The 23219-nt window shown below is 47.9% G+C and overlaps 2 protein-coding genes across 3 annotated transcripts in view; one reads left to right on the top strand and one right to left on the bottom strand.

Moving 5' to 3' along the window:
• Positions 1 to 1905: 1905 nt before the first annotated feature.
• On the bottom strand, positions 1906 to 14445 carry LOC137438727 (N(G),N(G)-dimethylarginine dimethylaminohydrolase 1). The gene is made up of 7 exons (XM_068134016.2): positions 13806 to 14445; positions 11296 to 11406; positions 11043 to 11142; positions 8009 to 8082; positions 7802 to 7921; positions 7184 to 7327; positions 1906 to 6873 (listed from the first exon to the last, which is right to left on the bottom strand). The coding sequence occupies exons 1-7, from the start codon at positions 13977 to 13979 to the stop codon at positions 6757 to 6759; spliced, it is 840 nt and encodes a 279-aa protein (XP_067990117.2). The 5' UTR covers positions 13980 to 14445; the 3' UTR covers positions 1906 to 6756.
• Positions 14416 to 23219, top strand: part of PTGES2 (prostaglandin E synthase 2) — a 43688-nt gene continuing 34884 nt past the window's right edge. Inside the window, exon 1 of one of the 2 annotated variants that reach the window (XM_078767182.1) lies at positions 14416 to 15493. In XM_078767182.1, the coding sequence (XP_078623308.1) occupies positions 15452 to 15493 (42 nt within the window). In that variant the 5' untranslated portion in view covers positions 14416 to 15451. Of the gene's footprint in view, positions 15494 to 22116; positions 22135 to 23219 lie in introns of those variants that run through there. The other variant, XM_078767184.1, reaches the window with a different exon arrangement.

The following is a 23219-nucleotide window of genomic DNA, read 5'->3' as shown; positions in this document are numbered from 1 at the left end:
CCCAATTGAAGCCCCGCCCATAGGGCGGGTACCGTTGCTGGTGTAATAAAATTTGCCATTAAAAATATTTGCCAAGTTTCATCAAAATTGTGTGTGTAGTTTCAGAGAGGAGAGAAAATAGCTATTTGGGGGGGGGGGGGTCAAACACACCCCCACTCCTCGTGCACCCCCTCAATAAGCAGAGATTATGAATTTGTTCCGAAAGCCATTAATTAGTCCTATTGGCCAATGCATATTCCAAGTTTCAGCTCGTTTCAATGTATAGCCTTTGAGATATGAGCGCCAACACATTTTGGGTGGACGAACACCAACGTGAATTTGAGGGTTTTCTAAATAAAACTCAAGAATGCGGAAATGGACGTTGCTGAAATTTGGAACATATTACCTCAACGTACAAATGATTTACTTCTGAAATTTGCAGCCGATTTCGTCCAGTAGAAGCCGAGAAACTAATTTTCAGTGCCCATGTTAAAGCTGCGTACAGAGAAATGATCCCTTATATAGAGGGAGGGGTGCTTTGCATCACCTTTGATTGTGTGGCTGGTCAAGTGGGAACAAGTTTAAACCATTTTAATTGCTTAAACCTTTAATTGTTTTTGTTTAAACCATTTTTGTACCCGGCATGCTCATCACTTATTTCGCGCTGGTTATTCCAAAGCAAACACACAACGTTGGGATGAGAAGCAAGTTGTTGATTAAAATATACCAAGAAAATCGGGTTTTTAATCAATTAATTAATTTGCAACAAGGATGAAAATCCACATTAAGTTTTGCATATTTTATGTTTTTGAATCATTTACGAAAGGGGAACAAGACAAGAGTATTTGGCAATACAAGCTGGAATACTTCTCTTGACACCCCCTTTTCACACAGATCGAGATATCAAGGGTTAAATTAGACAATATTGTCAAAGCGTGCCAAAGGCCAGCTGAGCAGGCTATTCAAAGCAGTAGGCCTACAGCAGCACACATCCAAATAGGGGTAGTGCGGACAAACACTCAGGAATGAGTGTAGATAACTTGGACATAATCCCCATTCAAGGTATAAAATCAAATTGTGGTTAAATATTAGAGGTTAAAATGTTATGGTCAAATTAGACAACTTTGTCGAGCTGTGCCAAAGGCCATGTGGTGGTGCTATATTAACGTAGATCTGGGTGCGGACTCGCACATCGAGTATACAAGGCAAACAGAACCAACTGACCAAGCATGACGAGGCCGGCAGTCAATGCAATTTGCACATTTCATTGAAGATTGGTCTCACAAACTCTTCACCAAAGGTACTACCCAATCTTTTTTTTTTCTTTTTTTTTGTATACAAGATCGAGGCTCGTGAAAGAGCGAACATTAATCACATAAAAAGTCAAACCGACACATAAAACATAAAATAAGGGGAGCGGTAGACGAGATGGGGAGAGAGGGGGAAGGACACAAACAACATTTGAGAGCAGGGACATCGAGAGAAATGTGGGAGGGAGAGGGCTTGGGGGGAGATGGGAGAGGTATAAAACATATGAACACTGCAAGGACTTCCAGGAAAGAAGTTGGTATTTCAAAAAAGTGTATCTGGGGTGAATTAGCGGGGGTAGAAAAGATCAAGGTTTTGGATGGGGGAAGATAAGAGATGGTGGTGAACAGCTGTTTTAAAGACCTGGAGGGAGGAGTGGGATTGAAGGGAGTGGGGGAGTTTGTTCCAGAGGCGGGAGAAAAGAGGAGTGAAGGTGAGCAGAGAGTCTTGATTTTGGCAGTTTAACCATAAGAGGGTTGCTGGCAGATATTGACCAGTTATCCAAACACAGTTCAACAAATAGTACTTAAGGGGAAGTAGCACTTGTAATTGATGTGCTCCTCACACGACATGCATTTGTAAAGCGGGATTACCTTTCTGTATTCAACAACTCAGATGCACGAATTTTCAATCTGCTTTATTAAAAGGGAGTCTTGCATTTCCAGGGCGAACCATTTTGCACACAATGCACTAGGAAGCAAAGCACAGCTCATTTTAGAGTACGGCGCACGCCAGGGTTTGGGAGCATGGGCTGCTGGAGAGGTACCGGACATACCAAAACCAGCCCCATCACCATTAGCAACCCCTCCCCACCATACCTCCATGACCCCACCTCCCCCAACCCACATCAATAGCGAGTGAAACAGAATTGCCAAAAATACGGGCCTTTCCTGCATTACTCAACCGGTTGTCACCGTCCCCGACCCACCGTCCATTCATCCATCTTCAGCCAAAACATGCAACTACATTGCTGGTCTTTGTCGATCAAAGTAAACTAACGCATTAATGTCATATCATAATCGACAAAGCTTGTCCGAACAGTGTTGAAAGTCGAATAGCTATAAATAAAAAATAATTTCAATCGACTGTTGGATTGTGTCATGTGACTTCAGAATTGCTCCCCGAGACCAATTGAAGTCAGTAGAATTGGATTCTGGGTAAATCATCACTCGGTCATTGGAGTGCTCAAAGAGTAATCTTCCAGAAGAGATCCCAAAAAAATTAAGGTACAAACGAGTGATGTTCCAGAGGAATTTCAAAATGTGCCGGAAACATTCCAAACTGGCAAAGTGTGGCACAGGGTCGGCTGTCCTTCAGATACGCAGGTTCACGATCCGGTCTCGTTAAAAGCCGTTCGGGTGTCCGTTCGGATGGAACGCAAAACACTCGGCAAACCCAACGAGTCCAAATTGCCAGGAAGTCTGGACGGGTCGTAACGTGGCTAATGGCGCAGCGCAAGCTTCAAAAAGACCCGTTGCTCCGTCCCCTCTCCGCAAGTCCCAGAGCAACAGGTTAGCACCGAGAGTTTGTCTGCATACTGAGATTGAAAGTCTAGAGAATCAGAAATTGTACTTTTAGAGTCACTAAAGGGATCGGAGATCATAACGTAAAAGAACAGACACCATCGATTGATGGGCGGGGCCATTCACAGGTAGCCTGACCATCGGTGTCAGTCATAGTTATCTGTCTAACACAACAAGGTCGATGGCCTCCTTTTTATAACCGCCTCTCCTCCGGTATACCTTTCTCTGCTCTCTCAGCTCCTCTAGGTCGTACATGTCCCTTCCAGTAAACACCTTCCTGGGTAAATTCCCAAAATCCGGCTTGAAGACCTCCACTCTTTTTCTGCCAATTGTGGAACCTCCTTTGGGAAACCATTCAATCGCGCACTCTTCCTTCCAGGGATTCAATCAAGCGATGCACAACCTTCATGTCATCCCCACCCATAAGTGCAATCTTTCTACCTCCGTTGATCCTACCCAACTCGACCCTTTTACTGGCAGCCTGGCAGGTGGTTCCTTCTGTTCCTGTTCCTACTGTTCCTCCTCCTCCTCCTCCTCTTCTTCTTCCTCCCTTTGCTTAACACAAAGTTGAAACATCTCTAAATCCCTGACAACTTGGATCATGCAAACATGAGGCCACCGACATGTTACATATGCTGTGGGGCAATTAAGAAAGGTCCGGAACAGGGAGGGAAATTGAGAAAAATTAATTTTCATGTGTGATAAGGTGAGGGGGGAGGGGGGGGGGGGGGGGACAAAAAAAAAAAAGAAGGAAACCAAGGAGGTAGAAAAGGAGGAGGAGAAATACCATTTTACGTATGCAATATATCTAGATGACCTAGACCAACCCAAGCACAAAGACCACTCTAGTTATGAACTAAACTTTGTAGATTTCGCACGAGCAGGTTACTTCTCCACCACTAACACAATCAAACTATATGAGAATTGTCCAATGAATACGAGGGTGGAATGAAAAAAGGGGATGTTTGGTCACACATCTGCAGTGCATCCGAACAAGCATTTACAAGGTAACAGCGACAAAATTACATTCTGTCAAGACCGCATCCACCACCACTGCCAACCACGCATCCACTGCCAACCACGCATCCACTGCCAACCACGCATCCACTGCCAAACACACATCCACCACCACTGCCAACCACGCATCCACTGCCAACCACGCATCCACTGCCAAACACACATCCACCACCACTGCCAACCACGCATCCACTGCCAACCACGCATCCACTGCCAAACACACATCCACCACCACTGCCAACCACGCATCCACTGCCAACCACGCATCCACTGCCAAACACACATCCACCACCACTGCCAACCACGCATCCACTGCCAACCACACATCCACCACCACTGCCAACCACACATCCACCACCACTGCCAACCATGCATCCACCACCACTGCCAACCACGCATCCACTGCCAACCACACATCCACCACCACTGCCAACCACGCATCCACCACCACTGCCAACCACGCATCCACTGCCAACCACACATCCACCACCACTGCCAACCATGCATCCACCACCACTGCCAACCACGCATCCACTGCCAACCACACATCCACCACCACTGCCAACCACGCATCCACTGCCAACCACACATCCACCACCACTGCCAACCACGCATCCACCACCACTGCCAACCACGCATCCACTGCCAACCACACATCCACCACCACTGCCAACCACGCATCCACTGCCAACCACACAGCCACCACCACTGCCAACCACGCATCCACCACCACTGCCAACCATGCATCCACCACCACTGCCAAACACGCATCCACCACCACTGCCAAACACGCATCCACCACCACTGCCAAACACGCATCCACCACCACTGCCAACCACGCATCCACCGCCACTGCCAACCACGCATCCACTGCCAACCACACATCCACCACCACTGCCAACCACGCATCCACTGCCAACCACACATCCACCACCACTGCCAACCACGCATCCACTGCCAACCACACATCCACCACCACTGCCAACCATGCATCCACCACCACTGCCAACCACGCATCCACTGCCAACCACACATCCACCACCACTGCCAACCACGCATCCACTGCCAACCACACATCCACCACCACTGCCAACCACGCATCCACCACCACTGCCAACCACGCATCCACTGCCAACCACACATCCACCACCACTGCCAACCACGCATCCACTGCCAACCACACATCCACCACCACTGCCAACCACACATCCACCACCACTGCCAACCACACATCCACCACCACTGCCAACCACGCATCCACTGCCAACCACACAGCCACCACCACTGCCAACCACGCATCCACCACCACTGCCAACCATGCATCCACCACCACTGCCAAACACGCATCCACCACCACTGCCACCACGTATCCACCACCACTGCCGACCTCGCTTCCACCCCACCGCAGACCTCACGTCCACCCCCACCGCCGACCTCACATCCACCCCCACCACCAAGACAAATACCATTTGCATCTCCTCGATCCATCTCCCCCCAGCCCCTTCCTAACAATCTGGCAGCACATTACAAATGAACCTAAAGCCGTGCATTTCCCCCCTCATAGTTCAAAGTAATAGCTCAGATTGATCTTCAGAGTTGGGCTACCTCAACGTATTGCCAAACCTTGATCTTGATCACAACAACTTGATCCTCTCACCTTGATCTTTCATCATTACTTCCCGACTCGATCTGTTGCAACTACTTTAAAAATCCTTTTCCGGTCAGTGGACTTATGCCGACAGGTTGTTATCTCTCCCCAGGCTGAAACTTTTGCTGCTCGATGATCAAAACTAGAATCTCGTCAATCCGAGGTACCAATCAAGAATGAAATTGACCCCCAGCAGCCCAGTCAGGGGTCTCATTTGACCCCCAGGAGACCAGTCAGGAGTCTCATTTTGCACCAACATGAAATGGTTCCGGGACTATTGTTTAAAACTGCAAGTACAACACTGCCTTAGTTAGAGCTTACCTCCTTCCTTACATCTTGGGACATCGATATATTATTTGTGCAAAAATGGTGAAATTTGACACCCCCTTACATTCCCCGACACACAAAATAATTTATGTTATTTTGCAACTTTTGCCGAGACTCCTTCCATGAGCCGAGGCTAAAGTACAAAGAAGCAGGCCCGAGCAAAGCAACCTGAAATGACAAAAATGAGAAAAAGAACATTTCCCATCTCAAAGCAACGAGCTCACTCGCCCGTGAATCACCGGACGTCCGTCCGATCTTGATCATGAACCCAAGACCTAAACGATCAATTTTCAAACCTATTACCCTGATTACTTATCACCAGCTATCAGCACAATCATCACCTGCATTATTGTATATTCTAGTACAGCTAAAAAAAAAAAATTTTTTTTTTTTAATTTAAAATTTAAAATTTAATTTTACTTAATTAAATTACTTAATAAATTAATTAATTAATTACTTAAATTAATTAATTAATTAAAATTAATTTAAATTATATCTATTAATTAATTTAATTAATTAATTAATTAATTTAACATTTTAATTTTAATTAAAAATAAATTTTAAATTTAAAATTTTTTTTTATTATTATTCTAGTACAGCTACGCAGTCACAGCTTCATCCACGGCCATTTGGTTTCCTTCTATTAATTGATCGTTTTTAACGATAATAATCCATTTGTTTAACATCCGAGTAGTATTCCACTTCTATTGATTGGCTGTTGGATTTAAAAAAAATAATAATAATTAACATCTCAGGCTACAGACGCTGTGCGGATGCAAATAATAAGTGATATGTACCTGCGAGATAAGGCAAAGTCATGGAGTTTGATGTCGGGATTGGAATTGAGGAAATCAATGGAAGCAAAGGAAATGACCATGTCGTGGACGTATGGGATGTATGTGTGTGATGGAAACTGTGGAACCGACAACAGCAGGAGAATGAGGAGCAGGTTGTTCACACATCGAGCTTCCTGTTCACCAAAATGGAGCAGCAGGTCAGCGCCCCATTAACCTTAAACAGCTCTGATACCGATGTTGGGATGAGAGTATAATCCTTGAGCTTCTCGAAGGCCTGCGAGAAAGACACGCAAAATGTGGCGCCACCCAATAACAGAATAATGTGCACAAATGAAGTGCAGGTGACGTTTATACCTTCTTCCACATATTCGTATTTTCCTACGGTCTCTTTGGGAAGAATACATCTTTGGACGAAGACCAATTGAGGAAGATTCTTACAAAGCATATACTGGGACCTAATCAGCACTTTCTCTTCCCTTTTACTCCCCTGCACAGTCCCCACCTTCCTCCAATGTGCATATGGAATATGAAGATAAATTCCTTCAAAGTCACCTCTGCTTACAACCTAACCAGGTTTCACTCACCTTGATGCTCTCAGGGTAATCTTCTGCAGAACGAAGAACTAGGGCATGGCTCTTCCCACCAGGACGCACAAACAGGCAGTTTGCAGCAAAATCGTCCGGCACGGTCAGCTTGTCATAGTGGTGGTCGGTGAGTTGTTGCATTGTCTGTGTACATACACAGTTATGTGGTGCAAAGGGATGTCGGCTCACAAGCAACCCCCTCGCCCCCTTCCCCTCCCCCCCCCCATACAAATGCCTTCACCACCACTCACCCCCACCCCCTGAGGCAACCCCCTTCCTTGCCCCTCCTCCCCCCTCATGCAAATCCCTTCACCACCACTCACCCCACCCCCTGAGGCAACCCCCTTCCTTGCCCTCCCCCACCCACCCTGGCAAATACCTTCACCACCACTCACCCCACCCCCAGAGGCAACCCCCTTCCTTGCCCTCCCCCACCCCCCCTGGCAAATACCTTCACCACCACTCACCCCACCCCCAGAGGCAACCCCCTTCCTTGCCCCCCCCTCACCCCTCCCCATGCAAATCCCTTCACCACCACTCACCCCCACCCCCTGAGGCAAACCTGTCCCGAGCTTCACCATTGGACTATGTGCTCTCATATCCAGACACCCCTCTCACCCGGAGTGCCTTCTGAGCGTGCTCGCTGCTGCCGATCACGAGCAGGTCTGGGCCCCCCATGCTGCAGAAGCCTTTGAGGTGCAAAGAACCAGTCACTGGAACCGTGGACACTGCAAAGTCCTGGCACAAAAAAAACAAATTTGTGGCAGAGCAGCCATGCACATGGAAGCAATGAAATTATAAAATGGAGTAAAGCAAAATGCTCACCTTAAAGGTATCGGCAAGAATTTCTGCTCCACGTTGATTAGTCCGCTGGGAAAGTCCCACAAAGAACTCCCTTCCTGATTGGATAAGAAAATATTGTGTTCAGCCTGGATTTCACCTTCCCGGCCAAGGCGGGCTTCATGAACGGCATCCCACCTGCCAACCTCACCCCCCACCTGCCCTTTCCCCTTTTGGATGTGGATACTTTGAGATAAGACCTGAGGGCTCTGTTCCACTTTCTGCATACATATACTACAACAACAACAACAACAACAACAACAACAACAACAACAACAACAAATCTGTAAGTACCTCTAACGTAGACATCTTCATACATTTGTTACTATTGCCACCTATAACAAAAATGTCAAAAGATGTCGTCATGGCGGCGATCCATAAAAGGATTGTCGTGTCATTCCTACCTTTTCTTGCTGTTTTTTGGGGATTCCATTCCCACGTGGTTTTTTTATTCATATATATATTTTTTCAATAAATTTTTGCTCTATGTGTGTGTGTGTGTGTGTGTGTGTGTGTGTGTGTGTGTGTGTGTGTGTGTGTGTGTGTGTGTGTGTGCGTGTGTGCACGCGCGCATATACACGATTCAGTGGGGCATGCTTGCGTACTGCAAGGAACTACTTGTATTGGATGCCTCCTACATACATTGGTTGTGTGTGTGTGTCCAGTTTTTGTGTGTCCGCGTTTTATTCAGAGATGGCAGAACGGATCTTCATCAAACTTTCATAGGTTCATCAGTGAGTACCTGCGAGTGTTTTAGGCAAAAAATAATAATCTATCTATAATTCCAGTAATCTCTGTGTGTATGTGTGTGTGTCTGTGTGTGTGTGCGTGTGTCTGTGTGTGTGTGTGTGTGTGTTTGTCTGTGACCGCTGTTTCTCGACAACCACGGGTCCGATATACTTGAAACTTGCCAGGTATATTGCTGGGGACCCGAGGATGTGCCTTTTCAAGGTTTGAAATTAATCGGACAAGTGGTTCCCAAGGTATGGTCACCGTACTCGCAAGCCGTTCGCTTTGGCTTTGCGAATGGACCAAACCATTTCATGTAAATAGAGGGGGGGGGGGGTTCTACCGTACTCGCAAGCCGTTCGCTTTGGCTTTGCGAATGGACCAAACCATTTCATGTAAATAGAGGGGGGGGGGGGGGTTCTGTGGTCGTTACTGCCACGTGGTTTCAAAGTTTTTTTTTGTTGTTGTTGTTTGCACGCATGTTTTTTTGCACCCACGTACGGGCACGCCCTAGTCTATCTATAATTCCAGTAATCTCTGTGTGTATGTGTGTGTGTTTGTCTGTGACCACTGTTTCTCGACAACCACGGGTCCGATCTAATTGAAACTTGCCAGATATATTGCTGGGGACCTGAGGATGTGCCTTTTCAAGGTTTCATATTAATCGGAGAAGTAGTTACCGAGCTATGTCCAAAAAACGATTCAACCAATCAGAGAGCAGCGAGCTATCACGTGTGCCTAACGTGGCGAACAGACTCTGCCTCGGACGGCACATTTGAGAGCGTATTCATTTATTTCACGTTGGCAAACTATTTTGGTGCTATGTTGGCGTTAAACTATGTTTTAAAACTAATTAAAACTAATTTGCGATTCATCGTAACTGCGATATGCGACCCTCCGGACAGTCAAATGAGGACGTCACTTCCGGACTTACGGATAGTCATAGTGACGACGTACTGAATGCTGAACGTGGCGAGCAGACGCTGCCTCGGACGGCACATTTGAGAGCGTATTCATTTATTTCAAGTTGCAATCTGTGTTGATTGTTGTAAGGTACGATCGATTGTAGTACACGTTTATAATAACTCTGCCGATACAGGCCCGATTAACTGCAGCGCCATCCGAGCTGCGGCGTCGGGAGGATACATTCATTGTACGGTCACATCACGCACTTACGGTATTACAGGTTATTACAGGTTACAGGTTACAGGTTACAGGTATTACACAGGTTACAGGTATTACAGGTATATTGCTGGGGACCCGAGGATGTGCCTTTTCAAGGTTTGAAATTAATCGGACAAGTGGTTCCCAAGGTATGGTCACCGTACTCGCAAGCCGTTCGCTTTGGCTTTGCGAATGGACCAAACCATTTCATGTAAATAGAGGGGGGTGGGGGGGTTCTACCGTACTCGCAAGCCGTTCGCTTTGGCTTTGCGAATAGACCAAACCATTTCATGTAAATAGAGGGGGGGTTCTGTGGTCGTTACTGCCACGTGGTTTCAAAGTTTTTTTTTTGTTGTTGTTGTTTGCACGCATGTTTTTTTGCACCCACGTACGGGCACGCCCTAGTAATAATAATAATAATAATAATAATAATAATAATAATAATAATAATAATAATAATAATAATCGCTCGATAGTGCCGGAGCCTTTTAAAAGATAAATAAATACAAAACAATCACTAGACATTTGAATACAAATAAATCAAACAATTCCAGAAGTGTATGAAGTTGGTAGTACAGCTTCTTCTTCTTCTTCTTCCTGATCGGCATCACACTTAACTCAAACGTGATGAACACCACATTCACCCACCAGCATATATATGAACCCCCTTACTCTCCCTTCCCCTCCCCCTCCCCCCCTGCCTCCCCCATCTCCCCCCCCCCCTCCCTTCCCCTCCCCCTCCCCTCTTCCTCCCCCATCTCCCCCCTCATCACCCTCCTCCCTCCCCCATCTCCCCCCCTCCCTCCCCCATCACCCCCCCTCCCTCCCCCATCACCCCCTCCCTCCCCCATCTCCCCCCCTCCCTCCCCCATCTCCCCCCCTCCCTCCCCCATCTCCCCCCCCTCCCCCCCCATCTCCCCCCCTCCCCCATCTCCCCCCTCCCCCCCATCTCCCCCCCCATCTCCCCCCTCCCTCCCCCTCCCCCATCCCCCCCTCCCTCCCCCTCCCCCATCTCCCCCCTCCCCTCCCCTCCCTCCTACATCCCCCCCTCCAACCCCTTCCCCCCTTCCTCCCTCCCCTGCCCTCCCCTCCCCTCTGCTTCTCACATGAGCAGAGGAAAACTTACCTGTGAAAAGGACGTCTCCTCCTTCCAACATCGCCGTCTCGTCCTTCATCTCTACAATTCGCAGCTTGAGCTCCTCCAGCACAGGCTGGATTGCTGCTGCCTGCACAAATTACTGGGATGAACTCATCCACAAATAAAATAAAATAATCCAAAATGGGGGAGCGTCGGCAGGAAGGAAACTGAGGAGACCTTTAATTATATTTAGTCATTCAAGAAGCATGGCAGCAATTAATATTGCCATTTTGCTCCGTACCTCCGCACGGCGACTGGGCGCACCCGGTCGGGTCAGCAAGACCGTGTCGCCGCAGACCACGGCCACATCTTCCACAAAAACAGAATCTGGGAAGGATTCGTCAGCAGGAACCTGCAAGTAAATCGGGTGGTCGGAAGGAGGGAAAATAAATAAATAATCAGGTGTTCAACAACTCAGGATGACACTCAACAAGGAATTAATTATATATATATTGGGAAACACCACGTAAAGTAAATAAAAATAATAATTGTGATGACAGTCGTGCCAGCATCAGAGGATGATGATGCATCAGAGGATGATGATGCATCAGAGGATGATCCACCAGATCCATGGAAAACGGTGAAATGATGTTCTCCCGAATGGATGCGGCAACAAAAGGAAGAAGTACATGGCAATTGGTACCATACGGGCGCTCGGTCATCAAATTACCCGAAAACCACAAACCACCCAAATCAAAAGTTACAAAACCAAATTCAACCTAAACAGAACGTAATTAAAACCAAACACGTCCTCGGACAGACAAACAGTGGTGGCAGTGTTCGGTCAACAACACAATGCGGGCACAGTTTGTGGACGGAAGCCAAGCATCCACATGTGGTAACACAGATTGTGGTATAACCTCACAACTCCAGGAAACCAACTCGAGATGCCCTTCTGCTGCTCGATTGCAGACTTGAGGGTCGTGCGAACCAATGGAACTAATGACCCACCACCTTTACTGTCACTACCTGTCAACCTCCATGAGCCTCGACCACTCTGCTCGATTATATTGTTGCGGATTTTACAGGTAACCCGAGGTCTTGCCAAGGAACGTGTTCCACCAAAATTGGCCACGAGGAGGAGAAGGAGGAGAAAAAAAGGAGAAGAAGAAAAAAAAGGGGTATGAAGGAGCTGCGCTCCAACGCGAGTCGAAAGAATTGACGCGACCAAAGACGGAATTCGTCCGAGTTGCTTTATTGAAACAAAACAGCTCAGGTATTCTGAAAAGCCCGTTTATCGGGCAGCAATATATATACACATTTATGCCCGGGCGTTTGCCCGGGAAAACCGAGACCGGGCATGCCCGGGTATCAAGGGCGAGTCCTGGAAAGGCGAGTCTGGACATGCCCGGGCGTCCTGGACGCGGCCTGGCAAGTCGAGGCTGGGCGTGCCCGAGCGCTCTGGGCGAGCCCTGGAAAGGCGAGAGCGGGCATGCCCGGACGCTCTGGGCGAGCCCTGGAAAGGCGAGTCTGGACATGCCCGGGCGTCCTGGACGCGGCCTGGCAAGTCGAGGCTGGGCGTGCCCGGGCGCTCTGGGCGAGCCCTGGAAAGGCGAGAGCGGGCATGCCCGGGAAAGACGAGACCGGGCGTGCCCGGGAGGTTCGGGCGTGCCCGGGAACAGCGAGTCCGGGCATGCCCAGGAGAGGCGCGTCTGGGCCCGTCCGGACGAGCCCGGCATGGCGATCGCACCCTGGCCGCATCCTGGCAGGTGCAAGGCGATTGTGTACATTCAGCGGGGACCGCTACAGGAAAAAGAATAAGAAGAAAAAGGAGAAAAAGAATAAGAAGAAGGGGAAAAAGAAGAAGAAATAGGGGAAGAAGAAGAAGAAAAAGGGGAAGAAGAAGAAGAGGAATAAGGGGCAGAAGAAGAAGAATGGGACAGAGGAAGAAGAAGAAGGGGCAACGGAAGAAGAGGAAGAAGAATAAGGGGAGGAGGAAGAAGAAGGGAAATAAGTGGATGAAGAAGAGGAAGAAGAAGTGGATGAAGAAGAAGGGAAAGAAGAAGAGGAATAAGGGGCAGAATAAGAATGGGGCAGAGGAAGAAGAAGGGCAGCGGAAGAAGAGGGAGAAGAAGAAGGGGAGGAGGAAGAAGAAGGGAAATACGTGGATGAAGAAGAGGAAGAAGTGGATGAAGAAGAAGAAGAAGGGAAAGAAGAAGAAGAGGAATAAGGGGCAGAAGAAGAATGGGGCAGTGGAAGAAGAAGAAGGGGAAGTGGCAGAAGAGGAAGAAGAAGGGGAGGAGGAAGAAGAAGCAGGGGAAGAAGTGGATGACGAAGAAGACGTGGATGAAGAAGAAGGGGAAGCAGAAGTGGAGGCAGAAGAAGAAAAAGGAGGAGAAGAAGACGCAGAAAGGGAAGAAGAAGATCGTGCCGACTGAGACTCAGTGAGCCACGAACTTAAGCAGTCATGAATGGCGGGACTCGTTTCGGGCGAAGGGAGAGTAACGTAAATAATCTCCACAAACCGATTGGTTTCCCCAGCAGGGGGAGTTAGTTAGCGGGTGGTGGGACCGATGGAGCTTGTAAATCTGCGCCGGAGAGAGTCCGCTGGGACCACGAGGATCGTTTTACGAACCGACGGTGTCGACGATCGCTCAAACCGCACCCTTGTACCGGGCGGGACAGAGACCCTTAATCTATCATGGGAAATAAATAATGAAATCAGGGACGTCTAACGGCAAGACCGATCGTGGGGACGACCACGTTGTTATACGGGGGTTGAGGTGGAGGGCAAGACCCCCAAAGACGCACCTCGATGACCTGTAGACCAAGCTTTTGCCGCAGGATCCCCACGTAGACGCCGTGCTGTCTCTGCGCTTTCGCTAGATCGAACGGGGCGCTCCTGGGGTCTCGCAGCGCGTGATGTTGCAGAGACCCCGGCACGGCGCGCACCACCGCGTGCGTGTAGCGTCCGAAGCACGCCATGAATCCCTCAGCGTCCGCCGCGCAGAGCCCGAGGTTTGTCTTTAAATCGTGGACAGTATATCGTCCGCCAGTCACTCCGAGGCGATTGTCGATCTGGAGACGACTTGTCTGCGTCTCGATCTCCGATTTATATGCGCTTCGGCTCTTCCAGTTTGCTCTCTGGATCCTCCCTTCCTTTCCTTCTTCCTCCTCCCTCCTCCCTCCGCCTTCTGCTGTGCTGACAGACCCTCTACCTCCTCACTTTCCGAGTATCTCCTCTTCACATCGACAAGAACGCAGCATTAAGATCTGAGCAATCGGTGCAGCTGCGCCCGTTGATGCGGTCGCTCTGGGAAAGGCGTGTCCCTCTCGATCGTTCCTCATTCCTGGTTCATTCCTCTATCCCAGCTCATTCCTCCGTGCTCCATCTTACTTCCTCCATCCTCATCCCGCTCCATTCCTCATTCCAGGTTCCCACCCTCATTCTGATCCTGCTCCCTCCTTCATTCCCAGTTCCCACCCTCATTCTGATCCTGCTCTCTCCTTCATTCCCAGTTCCCACCCTCATTCTGATCCTGCTCTCTCCCTCATTCCAGGTTCCCATCCTCATTCTGATCCTGCTCCCTCCTTCATTCCCAGTTCCCATCCTCATTCTGATCCTGCTCCCTCCCTCATTCCCAGTTCCCACCCTCATTCTGATCCTGCTCTCTCCCTCATTCCCACAGACCACAGTCATGCACGGCCCGGTCGCCCCCATCCATACTCTTCATCCCGCAATCTTATTCGTCCCCGCACATTCCTCTCTACTTATTCCTCCATCCTGATCACTCCTTGCCTTCCTCATTCCGATCTCATTCCTCCATCCTAATTCCGCTGCCTCATTCTCATCCCGGTTCCTTTCTCATTTCCTCACTCATCCTCATCCCGCTTCCTCCATCATTCCGTACACACTCATCCTCATCCTGCCTCCTCCCTCCTCCCTCATCCTCATCCGCTCCCTCCCTCATTCTCATCCCGGTCCCTCCCTCATCCTCAACCCGGTTCCTCCTTCATCCTCATCCTCTCCCTCACTCATCCTCATCCCGCTCCCTCCCTCATCCTCTCATCCCCTCCCTCCCTCATTGCCTCACTCATCCTCATCCCACTGCCTCCCTCATCCTCATCCCAGTCACTCCCTCATCCTCACCCCGCTTCTTACCTCATTGCAACTCCCCTGTTCACCTCCTCTCTCACCCTCTCCCTTCCCACGCCTCCTCCCCCAAGCCCTCTCCCTTCCACACATCTCCCTGCTCTCAAATGTTGTGTTTGTGTGCTTCCCCTTCTCTCCCCATCTTGTTTTCCGCTCCCTCTTTTTATATATTTTGTTTGTCTGGTTGATTTGTTTGTGAAGTAAATGTTAGCTCTTTCACGAGCCTCGATTCAGTATACAAAAATTATTATCCCGGTCCCTCCCTCATTCTCATCCCGGTCCCATTTTTCTTGCCTTCGAGCGGATGAAGGCCAGGAGTTTCCTCGATCGCCTTCTTGGTCACAAGGTTCAGTGTGTGTGCAAAACATGCAACATGTGTCATCTTCATGAGTTGTGCACAATTGCTGATGTTGGCTGCATTGTCTGCTACTATTGTCGAAGATTTTAAATCCACATGTACAGGCAGACACAAACACACACACACACACACACACACACACACACACACACACACACACACACACACACACACACACACACACACACCATGGCATGTTTTCTGGGTATGAGGGTGTTACAGTGTAAAATGTGGTTAATGAGAATAATCACTGTGTTTCTGTATTGAGCAGCCATGTCACAGTCGTGCTGCGAGCAAGGCGAAGGGGGACAAAGCCTTTGGGGAGCTGGGCCAATTCCACGAAGGGGGACAAAGGCCATTGGGGGCCTGGGCCAACTCCACGAAGGGGGACAAAGGCCATTGGGGACCTGGGCCAACTCCACGAAGGGGGACAAAGGCCATTGGGGACCTGGGCCAACTCCACGAAGGGGGACAAAGGCCATTGGGGACCTGTGCGAACTCCATGAAGGGGGACAAAAGCCTTTGGGGACCTGGGCCAACTCCACGAAGGGGGACAAAGGCCATTGGGGACCTGGGCCAACTCCACGAAGGGGGACAAAGGCCATTGGGGACCTGTGCGAACTCCACGAAGGGGGATAAAAGCCTTTGGGGACCTGGGCCAACTCCACGAAGGGGGACAAAGGCCATTGGGGACGTGTGCGAACTCCACGAAGGGGGACAAAAGCCTTTGGGGACCTGGGCCAACTCCATGAAGGGGGACAAAGGCCATTGGGGACGTGTGCGAACTCCACGAAGGGGGACAAAAGCCTTTGGGGAACTGGGCCAACTCTACGAAGGGGGACAAAGGCCATTGGGGACCTGGGCCAACTCCACGAAGGGGGAAAAAGGCCATTGGGGACCTGGGCCAGCTCCACAAATGGGGACAAAGGCCATTGGGGACCTGTGCGATCTCCACGGAGGGGGACAAAAGCCTTTGGGGACCTGGGCCAACTCCACGAAGGGGAACAAAGGCCATTGGGGACCTGGGCCAACTCAACGTGTCTCGACTCTCCCCCTGTCGGGACACGTGGAGTTGGCCCAGGTCCCCAAAGGCTTTTGTCTTCAACTGATAAATGCAAACATCTTGCTGACAACATTTGCCCTATTATGATATGAATGTTGTATATTTGTTGGAACCCATCTGTGGATCGGTCCCATCGGCCGATGGGTCTGACCCATCTGTGGATGCACGAGAAATGACAATGCAGACCCATCGGCCGATGGGTCTGCGCCATCTGCGGATGTGTTGTTCACCTTGAAGGAATGTGTTGACAGAATGGTGCTCTTCAATCAGGTACACAGTCATTGGAATTACATGTGGTAGGAATTTAACAGAGATGATTTTTAAATGTTTTATTATCTATTTCTACCCATCTATTTATACATTTTGTCAATACATTTTGTAATTAACAGATACATGGCAGTTTTAGTAAAGCTTTACATAACATACTCAACATTCATACAAAACATTAGGTGTTCTTCTGATAATGGCGGAGGGGAATGGTGGCAGGGTAGAGAGTGGCAGGTGCTGATGAAGGTGATGGCGAGGGTCACGAGGTCACAAACCACATGTCACGGACTGCTTTATAAACATTTATGACATCAATTGCTTATTTTTAGGTTCAAATAAACATACTCATCCACCATTGATGCATACACATTCCTTCAAGGTGAACAACACATCCGCAGATGGCGCAGACCCATCGGCCGATGGGTCTGCATTGTCATTTCTCGTGCATCCACAGATGGGTCAGACCCATCGGCCGATGGGACCGATCCACAGATGGGTTCCAACATATTCAATGCTAAACGAAATAGTATAACATTTTACATGGTTGTGAATTTGAATTAAAATGTTGGCAAATTAGTTAATTGTATTGTGATTAATAAAATGGGCTTAAAACTAAACATATTGTTGCGGTTTTGAGTTTTTACAATAAAGGTTAATTTTCCCCCTCATAGTTTAGTCACACTACAACACGTAGCCTCGCGATAGTTCAGTTATTTGTCCCCCGTCGCACCGCGGAGCGAAAGGGGGACTATGGTTTTCCCCTCCGTCCGTGTGTCCGTCCGTCCGTCTGTCCATCCGTCCGTGCATGCGTGCGGGCGGGCGTGCGTGCGTGTGGGCGTGCGTACGTGCATGCGTAAGCGAAGGACCGCATTCAAATTTGGTGTACGGGTGCAACCCACGTCAAAATCCAAGATGGCCGCCGCCATGTATGTCTGACGCCATGTATGTCTGAACCTTGTGAGCAGAATATCTTGAAAAATAAACGAACTACTAACTTCTAATCTGGTGGGTGGGTGTACCTACGCATAAGGAAGAACGCCATTGAAAATTGGGTCGCCACGTCAAAATCCAAGATGGCAGCCGCCATGTATGTCTGAACCTTGTGAGCGACATATCTTGAAAAATAAGCGTAGTACCAACTTCTAATCAGGTGTGTGGGTGTACCTCGGCATAAGGAAGAACGCTATTGAAAATTGGGTCGCCACGTCAAAATCCAAGATGGCCGCCACCATATATATGTCTGAACCAATCAGCTGAACTGAATCAGACCAATCAGCCTCTCCCAATTATCAGCAAAGTCATGGAATCCATCATTGCTTCGGATATGAAATCTTTCCTCTTCTCCAATGGCTTGATCTCTGATCATCAATTTGGTTTCAGACCAGGTCAATCTACTCTGGACATGCTGCTTCTGCTGTTTCAACAATGGATGGAGGTCCTCAATGCCAAACAGGAAATTAGAGCTGTCTCCCTCGACATATCACGTGCCTTCGATACGGTCTGGCACCCCGCTCTGCTCACCAAACTCTCCTTCTTTGGTATCCATGGAAATCCCCACGCATGGCTGGTGGACTTCCTCTCTCGTCATAGTCAACGTGTGGCCCTGAATGGGTTTCTCTCATCTCCTCTTCCTGTTCAGGCTGGAGTTCCCCAAGGCAGTGTTCTGGGCCCTGTGCTTTTTCTGGTCTTCATCAATGATCTCTCTGACTGTCTTGAAAATCCTCTCTATCTCTTTGCTGATGACTCCACTCTCTGTCGCTCCATTCCTCATCCCTCAGATCGGCAGTCTGCAGCCGCCTCACTCTCTGCAGACCTGGACAAAATCACAGACTGGGCAAACAAGTGGAACATGTCTTTCAATCCTGACAAATCTCACACTCTTACGATGTCTCTCCGAAAAGACCGACTGGACAACCCTCCCATCTACTTTCTGAATAATCCTCTCCAAGAAGTTCTGTCACTCAAGCTTTTGGGTCTCACTATCTGCCATGATCTTTCCTGGGAAAACCACATTTCCAAGCTGGCCTCCAAACCCAGTCGCCGACAGGGCATCCTCCGTCGTGCGAAGTCCTTCCTTGGCACACCTGAGCTCCTCACCACATACAAGGCTTTCATCCGCAGCTCAATGGAGTACTGCTCTCCCCTCTGGGCTGGTGCTCCTGCCTCACACCTAGCTCATCTTCACGCTGTTGAAACCAAAGCGTTCAGAATCATTGGAATCTCCCGCGATGACGCTATCTCCGAGGGCCTTTCACTTACTCACCGCAGGCAGGTTGGTGGTCTTTCCGTCTTCTACCGACTCCTCTCCGGCCTTGCTCCCCCAGCTCTCTCTGGGCTCTGTCCCCCAAATATTCCTGCAGGTCGCACAAGATCTGCCTGCAACCCTCTTATGGTTAAACTGCCAAAATCAAGACTCTCTGCTCACCTTCACTCCTTCATTCCCCTTTTCTCCCGCCTCTGGAACAAACTCCCTCACGCTCTTCAATCCCACTCCTCCCTCCAGGTCTTTAAAACGGCTGTTCACCACCATCTCTTATCTTCCCCAATCCAAAACCTTGATCTTTTCTACCCCCACTAATTTCACCCCAAATCCACTTTTTTGAGCTGACTTTTGTCTTCTTTCCTGGAAGTCTTTGGTGTCCTTGCGTTTTATACCTATCCTGCCTCCCCCCAGGCCCTCTCCCTCCCACACATCTCCCGATGTCCCTGCTCTCAAATGTTGTGTTTGTGTGCTTCCTCCCCTTCTCTCCCCATCTTGTCGAGCGCTCCCCTTTTTATATAATTTGTTTGCTTGCTTGTTTGTTTGATTTGTTTGTTTGATAAATGTTAGCTCTTTCACGAGCCTCGACTCTGTATACAAAAAAAAACAAAAAAAAACAACCTTGTGAGCGAAATATCTTGAAAAATAAATGAACTACTAACGTCTCGTCTGGTGTGTGGGTGTATCTACGCATAAGGAAGAACGCTATTGAAAATTGGGTCGCCACGTCAAAATCCAAGATGGCCACCGCCATGTATGTCTGAACCTTGTGAGCGGAATATCTTGAAAAATAAGCGAAGTACCAACTTCTAATCTGGTGTGTGGGTGTATCTAGGCATAAGGAAGAACGCTATTGAAAATTGGGTCTTCACGTCACAATCCAAGATGGCCGCCACCATATATATGTCTGAACCTTGTGAGTGAAATATCTTGAAAAATAAACGAACTACTAACTTCTAATCTGGTGTGTGGGTGTATCGACGCATACGGTAGAACGCTGTTGAAAATTGGGTCGCCATGTCAAAATCCAAGATGGCCGCCTTGCGTCTTCCACTTTGTCAACTCGCATCACTTCACCGACGGGGGACCTAGGCATAACACTTGTTTCATAGTAAATGCAAGCATAGTCCTTTTCCTGTGTTAGTTTTGCGTTGAGTAGAATAATGAGAGTTAGGTCCCTTCCATTGCCTTATGCCGCCTCGATACTGTGGATTTTGGCGCAAATTAACATGAGGCAGGCCTGACAAGTCGAGGCAAGACCGAAGGAAGGCGGAGGAGAAGCCGACGGTAAGAGCAAGCCCCCAATCAGGGCTCGAAGGGAGTGGCTTAGCACTTAGACCGCAATGCAATGAGCAGAAAGAGCTCTATTTCTTGACTTTTGCAACCACCATCTGGCAACTACTTGAAATTTTGTAGAAAGATGAGGAAAAATACATTGAATAAACACACAAAGTCGTCAAGGATAAAACTTGCACATTATTTAGGAATAGTAATTTAAAATTTCAGAACTTCTGTTTGTCACCCTCTTGAGTCCTGTTGGGGGATTGTATAATAAGGATTATTACTGACTGACTTCCAACGGAATCCTCTCCGCGAGTACGTGATATACGAATTTGGTATGAAATCTTGAAGACTCAATTTATTTTCTATGATCCAGGAACACATTTGAGTTTACATCCTACCCAAAGGATGCTTGGATAACTATGATTTACTGTATTTTCTTTTCTATAATCACTGGTGGATTCTTTGAATGAATAATGGCAAATAGAGCTCCCATCCATTAGACTGCCAGGTGTTCCAATTTTTCATTTCATTTCGTGACCTGAAAATCGGGTGGGCATCAAATTGGCATGATAATATAGAAAAAATTAAGAAATAATGTTCATGACTTTTCACAAGTCAGATTCTGGTACGTTAGTCTGTAATATAATGTTGAAATGTATAATTTTATTTCCAAAATCTCCGTTTAGCCTCGAACGCATTTCGATGTATTGACCAATGAGGATCGCGCTTATTCGCGCTACGAACGATGTCTGGGCTTCCGGCTGCGAGTAAACAAAATGGCGGCCTCCAGTAGCAGCGACGGTGACGAGGGTGGGAGCGAGAAACGCTGTTATATGTGCATTTCTCCGGCCAAAAGATCAAGTTTAATACCTTTTAGTGATATAACATGGCCGCGATATTTGCAATTTGTTCTTACGTGGCAGAATTTAGAAGGTGATCAAGCTGAAATTGCGAGAAATTTCGTGAAGAACCACGCTGACGAATTCGGCGAACGTGGCAACAGTATGGTAACAATACCTGCTATAGCTATACCGCATGATGCAGCGTTTCATCAAGTGTGTTATTCACGATTTACCGATAAACAACGAGTGAGCAGGGTGCAAAGCAGCATGAAAAAGAGAGAAGAAAATGCAGCCAATACTGGTAGGTTGAATAACTTGAATAATAAATCATGACAATGCTTCAAAACTTAGTTTGATTTTTTTTTTTTGTGAGGTATATGTAAAATGATTTTGTGTGCAGTCGAACGATTTTGAATTGAAGGAACTGTCCAATATTTATGCAAGGAGGTAGGGCCGAGGTGAAACAAATAAATTTTTAAAAGGAAGTCTGAGGAAGGGGGGGGGGGGGGGAGGGAATCTAGTCGGGCTAACCATGACTTGAGGTCTAGACATTTTTAACTCACATAATTTTAATTGTTTTCTTTTATGTGTATTTATTGCAGCTTCAACATGCAATGACATCAACGTCAACATTGACAAGGTGCATAAAGGCCCACAACCAGTCAAGAAACGTGCTCTACGCTCCAGCTTAGGCAAGCCCAAATGTTCAGCCAGATCCCAATATGTGTTGCCTAATATATGCATCCTTTGTCAGAAAGAGAGAACAATCAATACAGGCAAAAGGGGACGAAGAAAAGAGCCTCTAATAAGGTGCTCAACAATTGAGGCACCAAGACTGCAGCAAGCTGCTAAAGACAACAACAATACAAACCTGCTGCTTCAAATTCAAGACCGCGATTGTGTTGCGATAGAGGTAAAATACCATGGTCGCTGCTACAAGGAGTATACCCGGTATTTAGGCAAGCTAGCAACAACACCTAATGCAGAGCAACAAGGAGACTCCAACTACTCAGAAGCATACACATTATTTTGTGCAACAGTCAAGGATCTTATAATAGACAACAAGGAAATCTACAGACTGAAACGACTTAATGACATGTTCATGAAACAAATCAAAGCAACACACGGAATAGAATCAAACTACAAAAGTGGCTTTCTCAAGACAAGACTGATGAAAACATTTCCACAACTATGCTTTCTAACCCCGTATATGCGCTGCCAAGGACACCTTGTGTATGTTAATGACATCTCCACTGAAGTGCTGCTTGAAGAAAAGAAAGTGTTGCAAGAAACCATGCATGGTTCAGGTGATGACACAACAGAGACAGAACAAACATCCGACTCTGAACCAACCCCACCAAAGCAACCTGGGTATACTGAGAATAACCTTAGAGAACACTACTTCACTGCGCTACAATTGAGAAATGCAATAGATGAGATCAAGCCAAATATGCCATGGCTCCCAACCTCTGAGCACCTGACAACAAATGCAGCAGAAGCAATTGTACCTGCCAGTCTCTATAACTTTATTGCATGGATGGTGGGAGTGTCAGACGAACCTGATTCTGATGAGTTTGTAAAGATGGAATCTACAATACATAGAAGAATTCTCACAATTGCACAGGACATCATATACCTCCAATCAAAGGGAAGGAAACAGATGCCCAAACATTTGTCACTTGCAATGACAGTACGTCATCTCTCAGGTTCAGCCCAATTAATCAGCCTACTGAACGGGTTTGGTTACTGCGTCTCAAACTCTGTCGTCTTAAATCATGACACTGCACTGGCTAACCAAGAACTACATCGTGGAGAGGATGCTCTTGCATCGATCATTCAGGCGGGCAAGCATGTCACACTCGTATGGGACAATAATGACTTCGGGGAGGAGACATTGTCTGGGCGTGGAACAACGCACAATACCAATGGGATTATAATACAGCGACCAAGTCAATCCCATGAAGTAGTACAACCAGCACCAGTCACTACAGTTAAGAG

This window comes from Myxine glutinosa, chromosome 13 (genome assembly GCF_964187855.1).
Source record: "Myxine glutinosa chromosome 13, kmMyxGlut1.1, whole genome shotgun sequence".
NCBI lineage: Eukaryota > Metazoa > Chordata > Myxini > Myxiniformes > Myxinidae > Myxine > Myxine glutinosa.
The sequence above is the reverse complement of the archived record's forward strand: the minus strand, read 5'-3'. Positions and strand labels throughout refer to the sequence as shown.